This window comes from Halichoeres trimaculatus, unplaced genomic scaffold (assembly GCF_033239565.1).
Source record: "Halichoeres trimaculatus isolate MK-OKI-2021-1 unplaced genomic scaffold, fHalTri1.1 fHalTri1_scaffold_10, whole genome shotgun sequence".
Classification (NCBI taxonomy): domain Eukaryota; kingdom Metazoa; phylum Chordata; class Actinopteri; order Labriformes; family Labridae; genus Halichoeres; species Halichoeres trimaculatus.
In genome coordinates, this window is record NW_027437187.1 from 17,783,518 (window position 1) to 17,803,658 (window position 20,141).

Below are 20,141 nucleotides of genomic sequence, written 5' to 3' on the forward strand. Positions count from 1 at the left end.
AGTTAGAAATAAAACAAAAATTAGAAAAGGAGGAAAAATAAATCCTTCAATAAGTAGGAGGTCTTGTATAAGGACTTAGAAAATGCATTTCAACTTAAAGCCTGCTGAAAGAAGTCTCCATGTAAGACAAAAAGACGGGAACAGACCCAGTATATCCATACATTTATGACACCTATAGATATATGTCATTCAAGTTGATTTTAGCACAAAAGAAGTCCTATTAAGAGGGTCCAAATTGTCCCAAATTTAACTGTATTTTTTTTATTTTATTTTTTTGAGAATTTTGAGAAAAAGGTTATTACCAAGTCACAATTTGATAAAGAATAAAGAAGTGAATAAATAACACAAGCGTGCTGAGAAAGCGACCAGCTATGATACTGTCATGACTATGACCGCATCATAGAAAAACGAACGTGAAGAGAGTTTGAGAATAAAATCTTATATTTCCTGAAACACTTACAATTTACCAAGAATAAAGTAAGTAGAGGACTACACTGGCAGTAAGTGTGTTGGTAGCTTCAGATGGTTTTCTGAGTTTATGTTCACTGTAATGTTTGTCTCAGATGGTGTGTGCAGGTGTTTGTGTGTGTGTTACTGTGTGTGTTACTCTGTGTGCTGTTGTGATAAAGGGTGGGGGCAGACCAGTGGAGGGGTTGCGTGGCCCCTTGACCACAGCACCAGCTGGGGGATTATCCTGTTGAGCTGATCCAGAGAAGAGAGGCCACAGTGGGGCTGGATGAAGAGAGACAGGGGGCTGATGGGTGAGTCGGTGGGGGAGGAGGGGGGGGTGCTGTAAGGCAGGGCTTAGGTTAATTAACCTCCTGGACACTTTGACTGTGGCACTAATCATTTACGGCCTTCAAAAATTTCCCAGTGATGTTCAGTCTCCCTGTTGGTGACTGCAGCTAGTTTGAAATCAGTCGTAAAACCGACAGAAGTCAAACTCGGGTTCTCTTTGTGACTTCAAAAAGTTTTGTTTTCCTGTGATTTAATGAAGCCATTGTCTCACAGGGCAGTAGCTGGTTATCTCGTGATTCAGATTAGGCTTTATTGGATTTTGCATTATGGAAGTTATGGACTAGTTTTGTTTTTTCATGTGCATACTCTGAATCTGAAAAAAAGTTTTAAATTAGTTAAGCTTTCAGTGTTGAAATCTCATCTTCATAAAGCAGGAGAGCTGTTACGTGCCGTCTTTGAATGTTGCCCTGCTTCTCTTATTTGATCCTTTTTTGTCTTATGGTTAAACCTGAAACCTTCACGGCCTCACAAAAAGGAAATGTAAACGAGCTAAACTGTGGACTGTCCGCCTTTCCCCACTGTGGTGTGTCACTTCAGATTTTCTTCTGGGGTCACCAAGAGTTCAAAGGTTAGATTTCTTTTGGACTTAGTAATAAAGAATATCTCTCAGGCTGAGTTCAGTTCATCTTAATTGTGATTTTAGGAAATATCTGCCACACTGCAAAGTCCTCTTTTGTCAGAATTCAACATGTTACTGTCAAATTTACTCATTAGCGGGCCCCAGTTTAGCTTAGTGGTTACAGCATTGACTTGGATAAAGAAGCCAGAGTCCTCACTTTAGTGGTCACTGATTTAACCACCCACTGTGAACCTTAACTGTCTATAATCTGCCATCCTTTTCCGTATTTGAAAAATGTAATGGTCAGTCCAACAGAAGGTCTATGATTGCAAATGATTCAACCTTGTTTCACAAAGGACCTAAAAACAGCAATTATTCAGTAATTAATTGCTGTTACAGGTGGAGTTTAATCACTTTTTGTCTAAAATTATACAGTATCAGATCTTGCCTGACACATTCCATTCGTTTTTCTGATGAAACTACTTTCTCCTTGTACTTAGTACTTTAAACATTGATAAGTCATCAGAAATTGATTTCGTCCTGTGTTTTCACGTCCACATCTGTGGAGGCCTGTGTGTTTACGTTTGTGTCTCTGTGTCAGGGAGGGAGAGAGATTTGGAGAATGGCTGACTGGCCGGACGCTTTTACAGGAAGTGTTGTGGGATGTCAGGGGGGCTCAGAGGAAGAGTGACGGGGGGAAGTTTACTGGCTGGAGAGTGTTACTCACTCCATTCGACACACTGACTCACTTACATCAGCTCTGTGTAACCGCTCTTCCATCATCATCACACACACATACACACACACTCATGTTTGGGATTTTTTTTTTTTGACCTAATGGTCACTGCTTTTGTGTCGCTCCTGCCCTAAATGGACGTGAAGGTCTCTTACTTACTTTCCTGTGGATGGGAAGAGGCGGAGCATCATGTCTCATCGATGTCGTATGCAAAAATCCCAAACAAATAGGTTTCTAGAGAAAACAGGATGTGAAGTGTGCCGTCACCCAGCTCTGGATCTTAAATCTCTACACAGGCTGTTTGTATTTTAGTCATAAAAAGCCTCTGGAATGTGAAGTTAATCTTCTTAATTAGTCTGCTGGTTATTGAAACACAACAATAAGCAGCAGAACCAAAACAATGCAGAAATGATTCGAGCCTTAGCTGAGGATCTTGTCACTATTATAGAGCAGTCGTCTGTGGTCCTGATGAAGACACAGGCAGCCTTTAAAGCCTCCTGGCATTCATATCCTGGTATGATCCTCCTTGGCATGTGTGTCTAAGTGTGTCTGAGGACACTGATCCAACTTTAATGTGTTTCCTCATTTGTTGACTTTAGGCCTCTGGTGCTTTCTCCCCCAGCTGTAGCAGTTGTCTTAATTTTGAGTGCCGTTTAATAGTTTTTCTGCCAAATTGATGATCTTCAGGTTTATTTACTTTGTTCTGAACAGCAGCTCAGGGGCTAAATGATAATGAAGATTGAACTTATTATTACCTACATTATAAGACAATGAGACAAAACTTTAAGAGGTGTCATTTTTGATCTTTTTAAATTCTTCTTAACCTTCTGGATATGTAGAAACTTCACATCAACAGCAGAGCAATAACTTATGTCTGTTTTTTCCACATTCCCCAGGACTGACCTGCAGCATCAACATCAGCACATCAGTGGATTTCATACAGGCAGGCCTGCTTCTGCAGCCTCCTTCCTTTGTCCTACTCTCATCTCCACCGACCTGCTCTGTAGTCCCATCTCTGTCATCCCACCACGTCTGCGGAGTGGGTGCCAGCTCCCTCCCCCAGGGGTGGGAGTGAGGAGCTTGGGGATGGACTCGACAAACCCCTGGAGAATGATGCAGAGGGTGTGTGGAGTCCGGACATTGAGCAGAGCTTCCAAGAAGCCCTGGCCATCTACCCACCCTGTGGCCGCAGGAAGATCATCCTCTCAGACGAGGGCAAGATGTACGGTATGCCCACCTTTCTCCTCATACTATCACGGTCCACCCTTTTCTTCTTTAAATGGATGATAGATACACTTCCAGGGGATCAATTTACATGCAGCCAAGGATTTAGGAAAAACTTTGCTACCACATTTTGTTCTCAACATTAATATTGATCCAACAGCTCTTCATATTCACAAGATCCTTTGGATATAAACAAAAATTCTTGGATGAGCTTGAGGGAAAGTTGTGTTTGTTAGAAAAAACAACAACACTGACACCCTAATAACTGAAATTACCTTATATTACTTGACAATAAACTAAACTGAGAACACAAAATAAAACACTAGGCGAAGTGCAATACATGCAGTCAGATACTAAACGAGATGGTAATTCTTTCTGAGAATCTCATAAGATCATTTGCCCCTTTCTAGCATGTCACCCCCCACTCTCGCCCTGTTTCCTGTTCTATCCACATTGTATCTTATCAAAGGCGTAAAAATACGACGGTGTTTTAGGGCCAATAAAGAAATAAAAAAAAATAGATACATTTCCGGGGAAAAAACTCAAAATTTTCGAGTTTCTAAAGTCGCAGATCTACACTATAGAAACTCGAAAATTTGCAAGTTCATAAAGTGAAAAAATTTCAAGTTCTCAAGTTCAGTGTGCTGCTTTCTTCTGAACAGCCCCATGGCACGACAACGTCTTTTCAGAGTCCGACTGCTTATAAGAATGTGATGATTCTAGGTTAGAATCAGTAGTATCCCCATATTGCTAAGACCAACTCGAAAGTACAATCAGATGAGGCTGTCAATTCGGTCCATCTTGCAGTCAAGTACATAACAACCTACACATCCGGAGCCACAGATGAATATTTGAGAAAACGAAATTTATTGGTCTATAAAGTCTTAGAATTTTGACTTTATACACAAGTGACTTTATAAACTCGAAAATGTCTAGTTTTTATCTAATATAAAGTTCGAGTTTAATTTTTCGACAATTTATTATTTTTATTTCTTTAAGTGGTCCTAATACTCCATTGTAGCAACATCTGGTTTAGTAAAATGAAGCCCATAGTGAAGTGCTAAAAGTTGCTGTTTATCCAGAATATGCTTGAGGGTGGCTGCAGAAAGACTGGAAACCACATATGCACCAAGCCCAAGAAACAGACTTTTGCACCATTAAAAAGCTTAATTACAGACTGGTTCAAAAAACGCTAATTTTGCTACTGGCACATACTGTACGGGCAATGATTTTTTTTAACTTGACGGTTTAGATATTAGGATTATCTGACTGTCCAACCAGGGACAGCTCAGCTCAGCTTAGCTCAGCTCAGGTGACTTATGGGCGCCCTATTGCTGTTAGAAAGGAAGCTCAAAGTTTGCGTCATATCCAATATGGCTGCGGAGACTACATCCATGTTTTATACAGTCTGTAGCTCCGCTCCTCTCTCACTCTGCTCTGCATACTCTGTCTTTTGCAAACAGTTATTTTAATAAATTCTTTATAAATGCTCAAATAATATAAACAAGATGGGACTCAAATAGATAAGAGAATCAAGATAGCCTTTGTGAAGCTTGACTCTGGGTCATAAGCAAGTTCTGCTTATTCCACTGAATTGTGAGGCGAATGGTGGCTGAGTGAAAGTTATTCAGCTTTGTCACAAAATGTAATCAGTTGCACTTTCTGTGACTCTTCAGCTGAGTATAACGTTACCAGCAGGTTTGATGAGTCTTTATGTAAGAATAGATGTAAAATACGTTTTCTAGCTGAGCTCAGGTAACAAATTAGCAAACTTATTGATAGTAAGCTTGCTAGCTAAGGGAGCTTTGTTTTTTCTTCAACAGCTTTTTGTTCACTATTTTTTTTCTTGTGTTCAAAACACTCAAAAGTAAAGGTAGAGGGTAAAAATAGAAATAAAAAATAAAACTTTGATCATAATGTAAGTGACTCACATTAGTCAGGCTTCCAGCTCATCAGCTAACACAGGCTATCATCCAGTGCAAAAAGCTAGCCAAAATCTAGCTTCGCCAAGCCTCTTAGGAATTAATTCATAAATCAATTTTCATTATTTCACTAGCATTGCTGTAGAATTACATAGATGAAGGTGAATAGCCTTAAGCTTAACATGTGATACAGTGTGTTTAGCATTTAAAGTTAAAAAGCTGCACAGGCCTTGAACTAATGCTCACACTATGACTAAACATCAAGACTAACAGTGCTGCAGAGCACAAACAGACATTTGTTTCTCTCCCACACACCCACACACACACACACACACACACACACACACACACACACACACACACACACACACACACACACACACACACACACACCAGCTCACCACCACTCCTCATCTTCATGTTTCACATCACTCCTGTTTCCTGCACAGCTGTCAGCTCCACTTTTTCCCATATTGTACAGCACGATGAATCATAAGCATGTGCACATACTCTGATATCTCATTATTCTGCGCATTTGCAATTTATCTGTCTCCTATTTCTGAAGTATTCATATTTCATTGAGAATGAAACTACCATATTCCCACGGCAGCCATCCATGTCATGACCAGAGTGGGAAACTCAAATACTTACAGACATGGGCCTGACGCTGTGTTGTGTTACGACATCTAAATTTGAGGTATCTGAAATATGATGATCATTACATCTCTTCTCAACTCATTAAAAAAGTGGATACAAAAGTGAAAATGCAGAAAAAACCTTGCAGTACTTAGTGTTATGAATTAAATTTCCAGCTAGCTTTGGTTTAAAAACTGCTAAAATTAGCATACTCATTCAATACCTGTTCGATAGCGTAGTTTATGTAGCCAGGAAGTGACTGGAAGCTACTTTCAGCATGCAATAGTGTTTCACCCATAGAGTTTTTGATAAATGGACGTAGTTACTCCGACATCACCTGTCTGTTTCTGAAACAGTGTTTTGAAGTAAAACAGCTAGCACGGCCATATTGGAAATAGGCGGGATTTCTTTCTCCACACTTACAGCTAAAGGTCACCTGTGAGTCACATGAGCTGAGCTGTGCCTCTGATTGGGTGAACTTGTGATCTTAATATCATCTAAACCTTACAAGAATGAAGAATAATACCCCAGAATAAGGTCTTACTTTTGATCAGCATTGGTTTTTAATTTTGTTAATGTGAGGTGAAGGTGAAGGCTAGCATCAGCTGTTTTGTGAGTGCAGGTAACTGTGTCAAATACATTGTTCTACAGAGATAACTGCAGTATTTTACTCTGGACTTAAATTTTTTACATCTTCTTGGGTCACTGATTGATCAAGAAGTGTTGAAATGGTAATCTTGTATCCAGCTTTCTGTAATTGTGTAATGGACAGTGCATTTGAGCTTCTAGCTGGAGTCAGTGGAAAGTGCCAGCTGTGTGATTGATAATACTTTGACGCCTTTGTTAGGGAAATGTTAGTATTGCTCCTCTTCAAATTATCGAGAACAACAACCTTGACAATTCAATAGAAGAGGAAAGCATTAAAGCCTATACTTTGAGCCTCATCAAAATACAGAGAGTTACTTGGGCAAGACCTTTGTCATGCTGTATTTCTGGCAGGGCAAGTGGAGAGCACTTTATAGAGTTCCTGTTACCAAACTTAGCCCCAAATCACTCATCCCAAACAGGTGTAGATAGACAGGGATAACTCTCACTTCCTATCCACAGGATGGTGCTAATATTAATTACATGCCAACTTTGTCCTTTGTGCACCAACGTTTACCTTTTTAACCTCTTTTCCTGCATCAGTTATTTTTGGATGATATTCGGTCAGAGACTACTTTATTTAATCCTTGAATGAGAAAATGGAGAAAACACATGGTAAATCTGTTTTTTAATGTCATTGCCAAACAGGTGTGGGGAAGGTAAGGTGAGGTGATGTTCCTACACAATGTCTCGTTGAAAGACGTTTAGTAACAGATGGCTTGACTGTAGTGGGTCCTCTGCCGGACTGTTTGATAGTGGATCTGGTCAGTGGAAAAGGGGCGCTATCAGACAGCCTCTGTCATCACCTTGTTTTGTCACAGTGCCAGACAGCTCCTTTAGCTGTTAGCTTTGCCTAGTCTAGCTTTGCCCACCTATTGAAGTCATGGCCACCCCCTGATCAGTGCTTAAACCCTTATAAAGCCTGTAATAATAGTTGGAGGGGGGCAGGTGGCTCATTCTGTGTCACGGGGATGGGGAGGGCTAGGCGGGTAGAGGTGGTGATGGCAGTGGTTTTGGCAGGGCAGTAACTGAGGTGCCCCTTCCTCCCTGCGGAGGTCAGGGGCAGGTGATGCGAGCCAGGGAGCGCGTTGGCCCGTTAGGAATGGCATGTGTGCTTGGGAGCCCGGGGGTTCAAGGCAGCTTGGCTGTAACCCTAAACCAGAATGGACGTTTACCCTTTGAGCGCCTGGAGGGGAGGAGGACTGGTGGACAAATAAACACCAAGGTGGGCAGTGGTGTCTTGCGTGGCCTCGGGGCTCAGTAAACTGTTTCACACCTGTCCCAATGTGAGAATATGTGTGTGTTCAAGAGTTAGAGAGGTTGAGGTTGTGTCGTTGTGTTCGTCATTTCTCTGATTTACTCCCCTCTTATCTTTTTGTCTCACTCTCACAGACTCTTTTGGTTGTTTATGAACACACTCCTTTCTTTTCTGTTTGTTAGTCCGTCCACTTTCAAGTTCTCCTCCAGCTGCCCTCTCAGCTCAGCCTGACAGCCCTGTGGAAAATCCAGATTTATGACTTGAGAAATGAGGCAAGACTGAGCCCGGGCTTGGCCCGCCGTGCCCTTATTGCCCCGGCAGAGCCTGGTCATCCCATCCTTCCCAGCCGCCTGTCCTCCGCTTTTATCACCATCCCTGGGGTCACAAGTGGCCAACTAGTCAAGTCATTCAAGCAACCACAATCAATGCAAAGCCACTTTGAAGGTCTTTAGTGTTGTTAATGCTGTTAAAGCGCTGATGGCTGCTCTTACATCAGGTAGACAAATCAAATATCAGCTGGGAGTATCTGTAAAGGCATATGTGAAACGGTTAAGTGATGATTTGATAGCTTTAGAAATGTTATTTATTCGTCTTGTATGGGCTAAAAATGGCTATAGAGACAAAACAAACCAGCACAAGAACTGTCTGTTAGCTGAGAGCGACATGCTCTGAATTTAAGGTTGAATTCTCCTCAGAGAAAGAATGCCATTCTTTGCTAAACAATATGATATTGAGTCTCCAAGCAGCGAAACAGAAGGAATGTGTGCTCCTGTCTATTGTAAATTCCTAAATTGACTGGAATGTTTCTACCTCATATTCCTCGTACATTCACCACATTTTTTTCCCATAATGCAGTGCATAGCGCTGGCCCTCGCGCTCATTACTCAACAGACATATTAGCTCGCTTATTAGGGATGGTGTCGCGGATATTGTGGCGGTTATGTGCTCCAGCGGCAATTCGACATGCATCTGCCAAGGAAAACATTTCCTGCCTTGTGTGGCTCTCAGCAGGAGACGTGCCCTGCGGTCTGACCGAGGGGCTTGTGCTGGAATAATGGACAAACTGCCTTAAAGTTGTAGTGCAGTGGAAAGTGAATGTGCTGACAAGAATGTAAGAATGTGGAAATATGATGTTCCCCCCTCTTTATTTACTGCCATAAAACTGCCATTTTTATTTATGTGCCACTTTTGCAACTGTTATTGTTTTATTTTACGACATCTTTCAACTAATTTTTATTTGGCAGCTTTAAATTTTCAACCCCATCATGTTTTGTGCAGCTGTTTGGTTTCGTCACACTGTATTTCCTAACATCTGTGTAAGCAGCACTTTTCTCACATTTTGTTGGGTTCTGCTTCCTGAGAAAAAAAAAAGGTTGCCTATTGAAATAAGTCAACAACGTTTTCATCAGTAGTGGCATATTTTTCTGTCAGTTCAAAATAAAGAAAACCCACACCATGAATCATGCTCTCACTGCGCTTTGCTTGTGCAACATGTCAACACATTGTGGTTTTATTTCAGGCCATGCAAATATGTTGTTCATCTCAAGTCTCATTCTCATTAAGAGTTGATGGAAAGGTCACCGAAAAGTCACAGCCTGTCCTTGCCCTGATACAAACTTTAGCAGGAAAGTGGGAGATTCACCAGTGGACATGACCTCTTGACACCTTGAAGAAGGCTTTAGGATAAGTGGTTTCCTTTTGTAGCTGTTGGTCTTTGTTTGCTGAAGCACTTTCCTGTTTTAAGACAAGATAGTGTCAGCTTGTATGTATGAAATTCATAAGGTGGATGGATTTTTCTTCCAAAGAAAGTGACAATGGCTCACCGTCTTGTATTAGAACTTGCATTGATGAAGGTGAAAAAATGCAACTTTTATTGAAACTTTTTTGATGGGTCTAGTTTGAATAAATTTAATCCTCATCTCAAGCTTGTTTGTAGCTTTAGCTTAGTTAACTTAAAGCTTCACTGGTCTTTTATTAAGGCTGTGTGCTGCTCACTGCTGCCAAACTGATGGATCTCTGAGATCCCTCGCCTCGTGATTCAGGGGGATAAAATCCTCAGAGTTGGGGGGGGGGGGGGGGGCTTTTTCAATTGTTCTGCATAAATATAGAAAACAAATTTGTGAACTTGCTGATGGAGCTTCTTTAATGTGCTGATTTTTGGAGTAGGAATTCTGGCTGTGGTCCTGTCCTGGCAGTAGGGTAAACAAACTGACCCTGACTGTTTGGCTCTTGAGGGTTTTGAAGCTTATGGGAGAATCTTCAAGGACATCTTTTGACTGGATTTAGACTTGGAGAATTCCGACAGTCAGTCTAGAGTTGGATGATTTTTATCAGTAACACTCTTTTCTTTCTGTATTTTACAGCTGAACCATCACGTCCAAATTACGAGTGATCATCACGTAATAGAGACGTCACTGTCACCCAATCTAGACATTGAGGTTCAGTAAGGATGCAAACAGGCCAGACATCTGTTGATGTCTATGTGATTAACTTACGCTGAGGCTACTCCGCATAAATCTCTTTAATTGCAAAGATGTTCAGGGCAGGTTGTGATGATATAACATGACATGTGTTAAATTTATTACTCCGTGAGAAATATTATACTTTGTCAGAACTGCTTCAAATAAGCTCTGACATAAGTTAAGCTGGATGACATGCTGATAAGTGTGGGACTGATCATCTCTCTCAGGTCTGATTTATGACTGCAAAAACCAAAGCTGAATCTCATTTAATTTGAATTGAATTTGGACATGCAAACAAAAGTTACAAATTACAGGAAATTAAAGCCACAATCTAAAAGTACACATTCTTTGACTTACACATCTGATAATGATTAAGAATAAAAGTAAACTTAAAAACTTAAGAAGGAAGAATGGGATTTATGTAGTGATAATAAAACAGTAATATTTCTTATATAAGTAAACATACATTGGACCTTCCTAAATGTATGTTTATTGACAATTAAATGTGCCAAACAAAGATAACTTGTGCAGACATTTAAAACTGATTACCAAATATCTATGGCTAACAAGATACAAACCAATCTGAATCTGTGAAGCTCTGAAGGAACTGATTTGCTCAAAATTTCAGAGAAATTTAAAACTGAGCACAGTTTTAACAACATCAAATTGTGTATACCTCTAGTCCAAATTAAGTTTGTTCAAAGCGACACATTTCATATTTGTTCAAATGGAAATTTATGGTCTCGCTCACGGTGAAGTCTGAAGATAAGCAAATAGTCAAAAATGAGCACACTTTATTCTAAGCAGGATTACAGAGTAAATAAAGTGGTTTTTCAGGCTGTGGCTAACACTAGCAGAGTTAGCACCATAGACCTTCAACATTTAACTAAATTAACATTTTTAAGCCTTACATAAAAACAATGTGTTGTTTAGTTGATAGCTTTCAGTCAGCTTAATGTGCATTTTTAGTTTTGATGTGTATTGAGTTTAACAGGGAGCACCTAATGACCTCCTTAATGCTGAACAAGCACTCCTGTTCTTTACACTGATTTATCACGTAACTCAATGCTGGTGTCAGAGAAGGATAGACGATCTTTTCAGAGCTCAGGCGGCTTCATCCCGGCTCTATCAGAGGGGAAATAACACCCAGCCAAGACATTCCTGCTGCCTAAATGTAACCTTTGTTTTCCTAAGCAGACCCAGCGTGGCATATATGCTGTTGAGGGAAAATGTATGGCTGGCAGATGTGTCTTTGGAGAGGATTGCAACTTGTTTACAGTTAGAACCACGGGTACAAATAAACACATGAGCACATTAACCTCTGTACTTTTTATGTCTGAAATAGTGGAATTTTTTCATAGACTCAAGTTCAGAGTATATAGACTGTGTTTTAGCTTAAAGCAGCTCGGAATCAGGAGCCATTGTTTTGAGATTTGGTGATGATTTTAGTTTTGTTTATCACACACTTTAAAGAGGATCACGTTATTGTTCATTCAGGATACATTTGTGTGCAAACGGGTGGTTTTGTAGGCTCATAATTATGACAAAGGCCCATGGGGTGATGTGGGAGCAGCAGATGCAGGACCCGGTGCAGACCAGTCAGTTTATAGGAATGTGAGGAATGCACTGAGCTGAGAGGAGAGAGAGATCAGACCAGGCCAGAGATGACCGCAGCCCCATTGGGGAAGGGCAGATTTATGACTAGCCGGGCCCAGGCGTTGACTTTGGAGGGGACTCTGTAGGTTTCCTTCACTTACTCCGTCCACCTCCTCCTGACATCCACCAACAAGCCTGATGTGGAGGAGGGAGAGTCAGAGGGAAACTGCTGAAACTGTTTGTAAGGTCTTTCTGGGATCATATTGGCTCCAGGAATCTGGACTTCAGTATGTTGTTGATTGAATTCTGTGTTTCTATTGCGTGACATAACTCTATGGTTGTTTGTAAAGAGAAAGCACTTCCTTCACCAAACATGAAAAGTTAATTTACTAAAAAATGTGAATAATAATTTGGCTTCAGTTCTTTGCCCTTGGAGGGTTTTTGACATAATTTGTGGTTGTTTATCTGTACCGTACACTTGTACCGTACACTTGTACCGTACAGATAAACAAGCATATGTTTATCCGTACACTTGTACGTACACATGATCCTTGATCCTGAGATTACAGAAACTGTTCTTGTTGTTTTGTTTGTATTTAAAAATGTTAAACTTTGAGATGATCAGTAAAGGTGTGAAATCAGACCCTCGCTGGAAGTTAGATGTTTCTAATTCTATGGTTGGTAAGGCCAGATTTAAGTGATACATGCCTCAGTTTTTGTTTTGCCTTTGGTTTCCAAATTTCAAAAGCTGTTGGGTGTCTCAACTTAGAAGTATGCATTTCTCAGTAATAGGGCTGAACAGTTAATCAATTTGAAACTGACATCACAATGTAGTAGAATACAATTTTCAAATTGCAAAGGCTGCAATTACAAATAAAAAAAGAAGAAGTGAAAAACCCAAAAAGCCCTGTGAGCTACAGAGATCCATACAGTAGAATGATTTTGGCTGGCAGAGCCAGACCACTTGTTTACTTTATTCTGTATGGTTTGTTACTCTCACTGACAACTGGAAGTCAGTGAAATTTCACAGTGTTCAATTTTCTTTTTCAATTAGAAATTGAAGGAAAGAATTGTGTAAATGTTAATAACTGTCTTTGACGTGTTAGTCATAGTATAGAGCAGGGGTGGCCAATCAGTCAGAGACCAAGAGCCACAAAAATGACCTTGGTACTGCAGAGAGCCACGTCACACACCGGGTCTTACAAACACACTTCCTCTCACACATAAACGAAATGACTTAAAATGAAAATCAGTACATTTCCAACTTTCAAAGCGAGATTTATTGTGTTTGTTAGTGTGTTTAAATTTGTACTAGAGAAGAGAAACTGAAACTTAAGTTTCAATCTGTACACCCAAACATTGATCAACACTGATCCCAAAGTTGGCATCAGTTTATCAATATTTTAGATTGACCGGCACACCACTACTCTTAAGTATATATATATTTTTACAAATGGATCAAAGAGCCGCACACTAAAAGGTAAGGAGCGACATGCGGCTCCCGAGCCGCAGGTTGGCCACCCCTTGTATAGAATGACTTTTAGCTTGTGTTTAGTGAACAGTGCAGAAGGTAAATGCCCCCCCCCCAAGAAAATCACATGCTGAATTTTAATTGCAATATTGGTCCAAAAAAATCACAGTTAGGTTTTTTTCCATAATTGTTCGCCCCCACTCAGTAAGGAATACTAATCAAAATAATGAAGTATTTGTATGCAACAAGTCAGATTTAGTGCTATGGCTGTTTTCTCCCTGCCTTTCCACATGCCTGCGTGGAATGACAAAGCCTGAGGTGGGGAGCGAACACCTTCCCTCTCTTTTATCGGCATACATGATAAACCAAGGCAGGGAGAGCATCAGCAAAAACCCACAAGAGTACAGAACAGAGAGGCCGTCAGTGACGAAAAATACAACGCTGGTAAAATCAGACATGGCATAAAAGAGGAGAGAGGCAGTAGGAGTAGGCAGGTGGAAGCAGTTAAAAGAGGAATGCCCATTTTTTCTTTTTGGTCATTTAGTGTGTAGATGTGTTCAGCTGACTGGTGCTGGTGTTAAGAGCATCTGGTGTTACAGAAGGCAAAAGTTTGACTTTGTAGCCTGCCAGAGCCATTGTTTGTCACACCTTGGTAAAGAATAAAAATAAATGATATGTCTTTCATTTTAATTAACTGTTTGTGCAGTGTAAATCACATTTTCAGGATTCACACCAGGGTATAAAATGTTGAAGACATGTATTTCATCAGCCTTTGTGTTTGTTAAATGATTTGGTACTCATGACTACCAACAAGCTTCCATTGTCTTACACCAAGGTGTCCCATTCAGAGGTTACTGGTGTCTTTTGGATGGGGAGCAGAGATTAGGAAGCCCTGCAACTGCTGACTTTGGCAAATTATTGGAGTGGCTGACTCTGCTTAATGGTATTAACATCTCATTTTTCACTCATGGTCACAGCTTACAGCAGCTCAACAGCCAGATTATTTAATAATGAAATTATTATGAGATTTGAATGTCCCTCTTGTTCCGTAGTGCACTTGTGTTCACTGTGGTAATTTTCACAAAACATCAGCTAGGTTTTCTATAACAATATGATAGTGTGAAAGGGATGACTGTAAATCATCATCTGTATCTGCTGCTTCCTCACAGGGTAGAGCTTCAAGGAGTAAAACAACTGCTCTCACCACTTTTTACTACCTTTATACTGTGTTTCTCATAATAGAGAAAGGGGCCTTTGTTGAATTATCCACTGCATCAGGGGATTTAAACAAAAAACAGGATAATAAAAAGGGCAAATTGCAAGCAAATAGTTGTACCTTATGTTGGCTTCAGCAGGTTCAAGGCCAAAATCTACAATCAAAACTGTGCTTGTGGAGGGTCACAGCACTGCTTCATCAAATGAAACCCCAACACTCCCAGAATTGGATAAATCTCACCTCTGTTGATTACAGTGTGAATACTGAACAATAAAGAGTAAACCCATGAAACACAAAAAGTATCTACCAGCCAGAACTATTTTCTTTAACCTCAAAAATGTTGACGCTTTAAAATTTGACTACCCTAGTCTCAGTCACCCTGACTTAGCCTCTGCTGTGGTTAGTGACTTTATGTCCTTCAGAAAAATGTTTCTAGGATCCTGTTTCCTGAAACATGTCAGTGAGAGCAGCAGTGTGATAAACAAAATCAAGCTGTGGACCAGTGGGTGACGGTATAAAGTTCCCTATGACTTTACTGCAGCCCCGGCTGGCACAGGTTCTCCGTCTGTGCTGCTCCCGTTGGATATCATGATCTCATCGCTGTGTGACTGAGTCCCCTCTCTGATCTCATGGGTGTGTTGGAGGGTATTTTTGATGGGGCCCTTCCCCAACCACTCGCACTAGGAGTGGCAGAGCATCTGATATGAAAGCATGAAGCAAAGCCTCTGTGACAGCCTGTTAATGAAGCGGTATAATGATTGCAGTAAAGGCCAGTTTTACTTGGAGATTCCATCAGATAGACAACAATGTTTTTATTTTCCAATGTCAAAGGTGCAATTTTCCTGTTGGTAAATCCAAAATGAAACAGTGATGCAAAAGGCACTGTTAAATTTTTAACTGGTCATTAAACAGGAAGAAATCACTACTTTTACAAATTCTTACAGTCAGGTGCATGATTGACTATTGAACAAAGTAGGATGACACTTCTTCAAACACTAAAAAATGTGCAGGAAAGATCAGCAAAAAGCTAAGACCTCACAGTAGAGTTAAATGAATGTACGTTATATCAGACCGTGGTTCACTCTTGTTTAATTTTTTGAGACAGAGGTGAAGGTATGTCCTTTGAAAGCCCATTTCTGCCAATTAAAAAGAGAAAAAATTCAAACTTTTTGCCCTCATCAAGTCAAAATTTTGAGATAAAAAGTTGAATATATGAGATTTTAAAAAAGTCATAACGATGAGATTAAAAATTCAAAATGATGAGATAAAGTCATAATTATGAGACAATAAAGTCATAATTATCAGATAAAAAGTCAGAGTTATGAGACTCCTGCTCAAGCCGGCATTGTAGTCCCTGTATCCTCCGACCCATCCTCACCCAGCCATGCAAACGACATTCAGTCCTAAACAAGGTAACTAATAGACCTGTTCATTGTTTGTAAACAGTTAAGGCTGCACGCACATTTTGGGGACAGAAGTGCTGCTGAGCAGGGGTTCTCAAACCAGGTCATAGACCCCTTTCAGGTGAGACTATTTCCCAAAGACCCTCATTATTGTAACAATCATAAGCATAGCGATGCAGTATTTTGCAAAGATAGAATTTGGCTACATTTATACTTTCCAAGGAATTTATTTTGTAAACTCTGAGAAAATGTTGGCTCCTAGGTTTTTTTTGTTTAGAGTTTTTTGTATCTTTTTTTTTTCTATTGTTGTGCTCTTCTGACAGTATCAGAATTGAGCTCATGGTACAAGACTAAATTGGATAAATTAGTGGGGGCTGCACGGTGGCGCAACAGTGTAGCGCTGCAGCCTCACAGCAAGAAGGTCACCAGTTCCATTCCCATCTCGGCCGGTGGGCCTTTCTGTGTGGAATTTGCATGTTCCCCCCATGCATGCGTGGGTTCTCTCCGGGTACTCGGCCTCTTCCCTTAGTCCAAATACATGCTCGCCTGGTTAATTGAACACTCTAAATTGTCCGTAGGTGTGAGTGTGTGAGTGAATGGTTGTCTGTCTCTGTGACAGCCCTGTGATTGGCTGGCGACCAGTCCAGAGTGTACCTCGCCTCTCGCCCAATGACAGCTGGGATAGGCTCTAGCCAACTGCGACCCTGAACAAGATAAGCGGTCAAGAAAATAGATGGATGGAAAAATGAGTGGATTTTATTGGTGCAAGAAATCCCAGTTTGTTGATAACATTTTTTTTCCAGTGATATAGCAAACTTTTACAATGGTTTTTAAGTTATCCATGGACCCCCCCAGCCATGGTTTGTGGACTCTTAGAGGTCCTCGAACCCAACTTGGAGCATCACTGCTGCAGAGTACAGTGGTTGGTCAAGTGATGTGAGGGTGATGACCACCAAGAGCACATTTTTAAAAAAAGATTTTAACTGGTAGAAATGAGCTTCCATAGTTTTGCTACTTATGTGAGAAGTTGGATTCTTCCTCTGACTGAATGAAAAAGTTTCACTAATCAGGCAAGGCATGCTCAGGCATCTGTGTATGTGCCTTTAAAAACCCTTTTGTACTTCTCACTGTACCCTGACTGAAGTTTCTAGAAAGAAATATGCCAAGAACTGTAAGAACTCAGTTCTGTAATGTGAGGAACTCAGCACAGGCGATGTAATGTTCGTATGAGGTAGTGAGGACTTTGACAAAGCTGGCTGTTCGCTCCTTTAAGAGTTTGCTTGCAAGGAAGTTTGGAGCGCTTTCTTAATCCTCGAGGAATTAAAGAAATATGCATTTAGGGGGCTCAAACAATCGAGCGGCGAGAGCACCTACCGATAAAAATTAAACGGTTGAGGAGTTACGGCTCTGAAAGAAAAATAAGATTGAGACAGTGAATGCTGCTAGTGCGACTGTGTGTGTCAGTTTGTGTCTGTGTGTGCGACTGTGTGTATGAACCAGAGCAGACGCTATTTGAGAGAGGGGTTAAGACCACAAAAGCTTCACACAATGGCAGTTCTACAGCTGGTTAGAGTGTGTCTGTGTGTTCAGGAGCTTGGAACTTAACAAGGACTCAGATTCAAAACTTTACCTCTTCACCTCTTTTCTCTTGAATGAGTTAATCTCTAATCTTCTGTGATTTTGATTTTAAAACATATTTGAGACATATTTAAAGCTGAGATGTTACTAACATAAGTTAAAGGGTGACAAATTCCAATTTGTGTGATTATAAAAGGTAAGATTTCAGTTTGCTTTATTCAACCTGGCTAATTCTCTTTGTATAAATATACTTTCCCTGGAGGCAAAGCTAAAAATAACAAATAAAGTTTGTAAAAAGTGTGATTAAACCACAGTAAATTTTTAAGAAAAACATAGAAATTCACTTGAATTTTGAAAAGTCCATCTCCCTTTTTCATGTCCTTAAAAAGAAGTTGCTTCCTGCCCCATAAAAGCAGACTTCCTGCTTATAGGTTGATAATTATTCCATCTTGCAGAGTTAATCTTAGTTGTCTCTGCAAAGACTTGACAACAAACCATCAGTGCTTCCAAAAAGCATCAGGTGAAAACTCACGTCTGAGTGAGCGATGAGGAACCGGTGCTCGGCATTTCGTGCAAATTCTGAACAGCTTTATTGGCTGACAAAACTTCTAACTGCAGTTCAGCGGAGCTTCAGGTTTCTTTTTTTTAACATTTGAGGTTGCCTGATTGGTCAGTTTCTGGAGCGCTGTGAGGTCTGACCTGAGCGCCAGTATGTAAGGGAAAATCTGACGGGTTCGTACCGGGTTGTGTGTCGTGACTGATCTGTGTGTTAATTCACATGGAGATGTGGTGCCAAGGGAAAAATGACCGTGTTTAAGAGGTGGTGCAAAGAGGCGCAAACTTGGATGACTCTGAGTGTGTGTGTGTGTGTGTGTGTGTGTGTGTGTGTGTGTGTGTGTGTGTGTGTGTGTGTGTGTGTGTGTGTGTGTGTGTTTGTGTGTATCTGGTGTGTGTGTGTGTGTGGTGGGGGTTGGGGGTGGGGGCAGCCTGTGTGGGAGCGTGAGAGATCTTCTTTGACTGCAGTAGTTGTGTGAATCACTCTGTAACTGACCTTGAGTTTTTCTGTTTCTTTGTAACTGCCTGCTCGTAAATGTGCTGTTTTCAGTACAACACAGTTTATTTCAACTGTGATTAATCTGCCACTTACATCAAAAAGTTACTGTTTATAAGTTCCCACAGGTCCTGAACTTATTTTGTCTGGCCAATAAACTTCAAGTAACAAACTATCAGATGGTGACAAAACTGCAGCAAGGTTAATGAGTTCAGAACGTTTGCTTAATAAGATTGTATCTGGTGTTGATATTGTGTTTATTCTCTAGACAGGAGCTAGCTTGAAGCTCCTGTGAGGTTTTCTGCTTTTTTCAGTTTTGACCCTTCTCTGGTCGATGTCCCTTTATTTTTGCCGAAGTGTCCTGTCCTTGGACGCACATCAGAATCATTTGTTGACAAAAGTTTTCTCTTAAGGAGTTTCAGACACTAATAATTACCATGAGGAAAAAATCAGTCTTTAGGTTAATGTTTAGGCCATTTAGAAGCCTCACTTTGACACAACAAATACGAATTGTCATTTACAACAGAATCACCCAACAGAGTACGAGATTTATTAGAAAAAGGTATCAGATCAGTATTGGCAGAACATATCTTGAAAAAATCAGATCAGATCAGATTGAATGTGAAAAAGAAATTTATTGGGACTTCCCTAGAAGCATCTGGATGAACTTCAGTCTGCTTCACAACAAGTTGAAAACTTGTCACTGGAGCTTTAACCTCTTAAGACCTCAGCTTTTTTTCTGGTGTGCAATTTTTAATTCACCTTGCTATATGGGATAAGTAAGATCTAATAAGTACAATAACTAAACTTTGTCTTTGTACGGGAAGTTTGATTATTTGGGTAACGAGTTCTCTATTAGTTGTTTTTTGTTAAGGTTATTGAATTTAAATACATGTTTTTTTTTTTTTCACTAAAACAGGTGTAATGTTGTGATGTCACAAAGAGGTGATGTGGGCAGTGCCACCAAATTTGGCTAATCGGTCAAAGTTTTAAAAATGAAGTATCATGTGTATGTGGATGCTGCGTCTTAAGAGGTTAAAATACAGCCCCTCTCCAACTTTGTAGTGAACAGCATCGCTGTCACCACAGCTGAAGTGATTTCACTGATACCCTATTCAGCACCTGAAGTGTACAATAGTCGTTACAACATTCAAGCAAAGCAGTATGTATTGAATTTTCACTAATATTGCTTTAAGAGGATGGGATAGAAACGTTTTTGCATTGTTTCCTTGAAAGAACAGGTCAGTGTCTCCTTCAGCAGTGTTGTTGACAGGGTTGAAATCAGATGCTCCACTCCTTCTTGATTTTAATAAGTCAGTGGGGGAGAAGTGTGGTGCTGTTTCGAAAGTTTAACTTTGAAATACAGTGTTTTTGTTTTTTTGAAAAGGTGCTGTAAGCTGATTCAAGCACTAAAGTGAAAGAATCAAAAAGCTCTGGTCAGCATTTGATTATGTTTTCAGTGTCTCACTTAAGTTGCCAGGGTAGTAAAGTGCAGGTAAAATATTTCTTGCAATCAGTGGCCCCCAAATGAAAGTTTTAACTGACACAAGGTCTTGCTTTAGGAAACAGCAGAATAAATGTGTCTC

At 40.3% G+C, this 20,141-nt stretch overlaps 1 protein-coding gene across 2 annotated transcripts in view; it reads left to right on the forward strand.

Moving 5' to 3' along the window:
- The window catches only part of tead4 (TEA domain transcription factor 4), a 49,925-nt gene that overhangs the window by 9,762 nt on the left and 20,022 nt on the right, over window positions 1-20,141 (forward strand). For both annotated transcript variants that reach the window (XM_074678535.1, XM_074678536.1), the window contains exon 2: window positions 2,990-3,320. In XM_074678535.1, coding sequence (XP_074534636.1) covers window positions 3,314-3,320 — 7 coding nt within the window. In that variant the 5' untranslated portion in view covers window positions 2,990-3,313. The remainder of the gene's footprint in view (window positions 1-2,989; window positions 3,321-20,141) is intronic.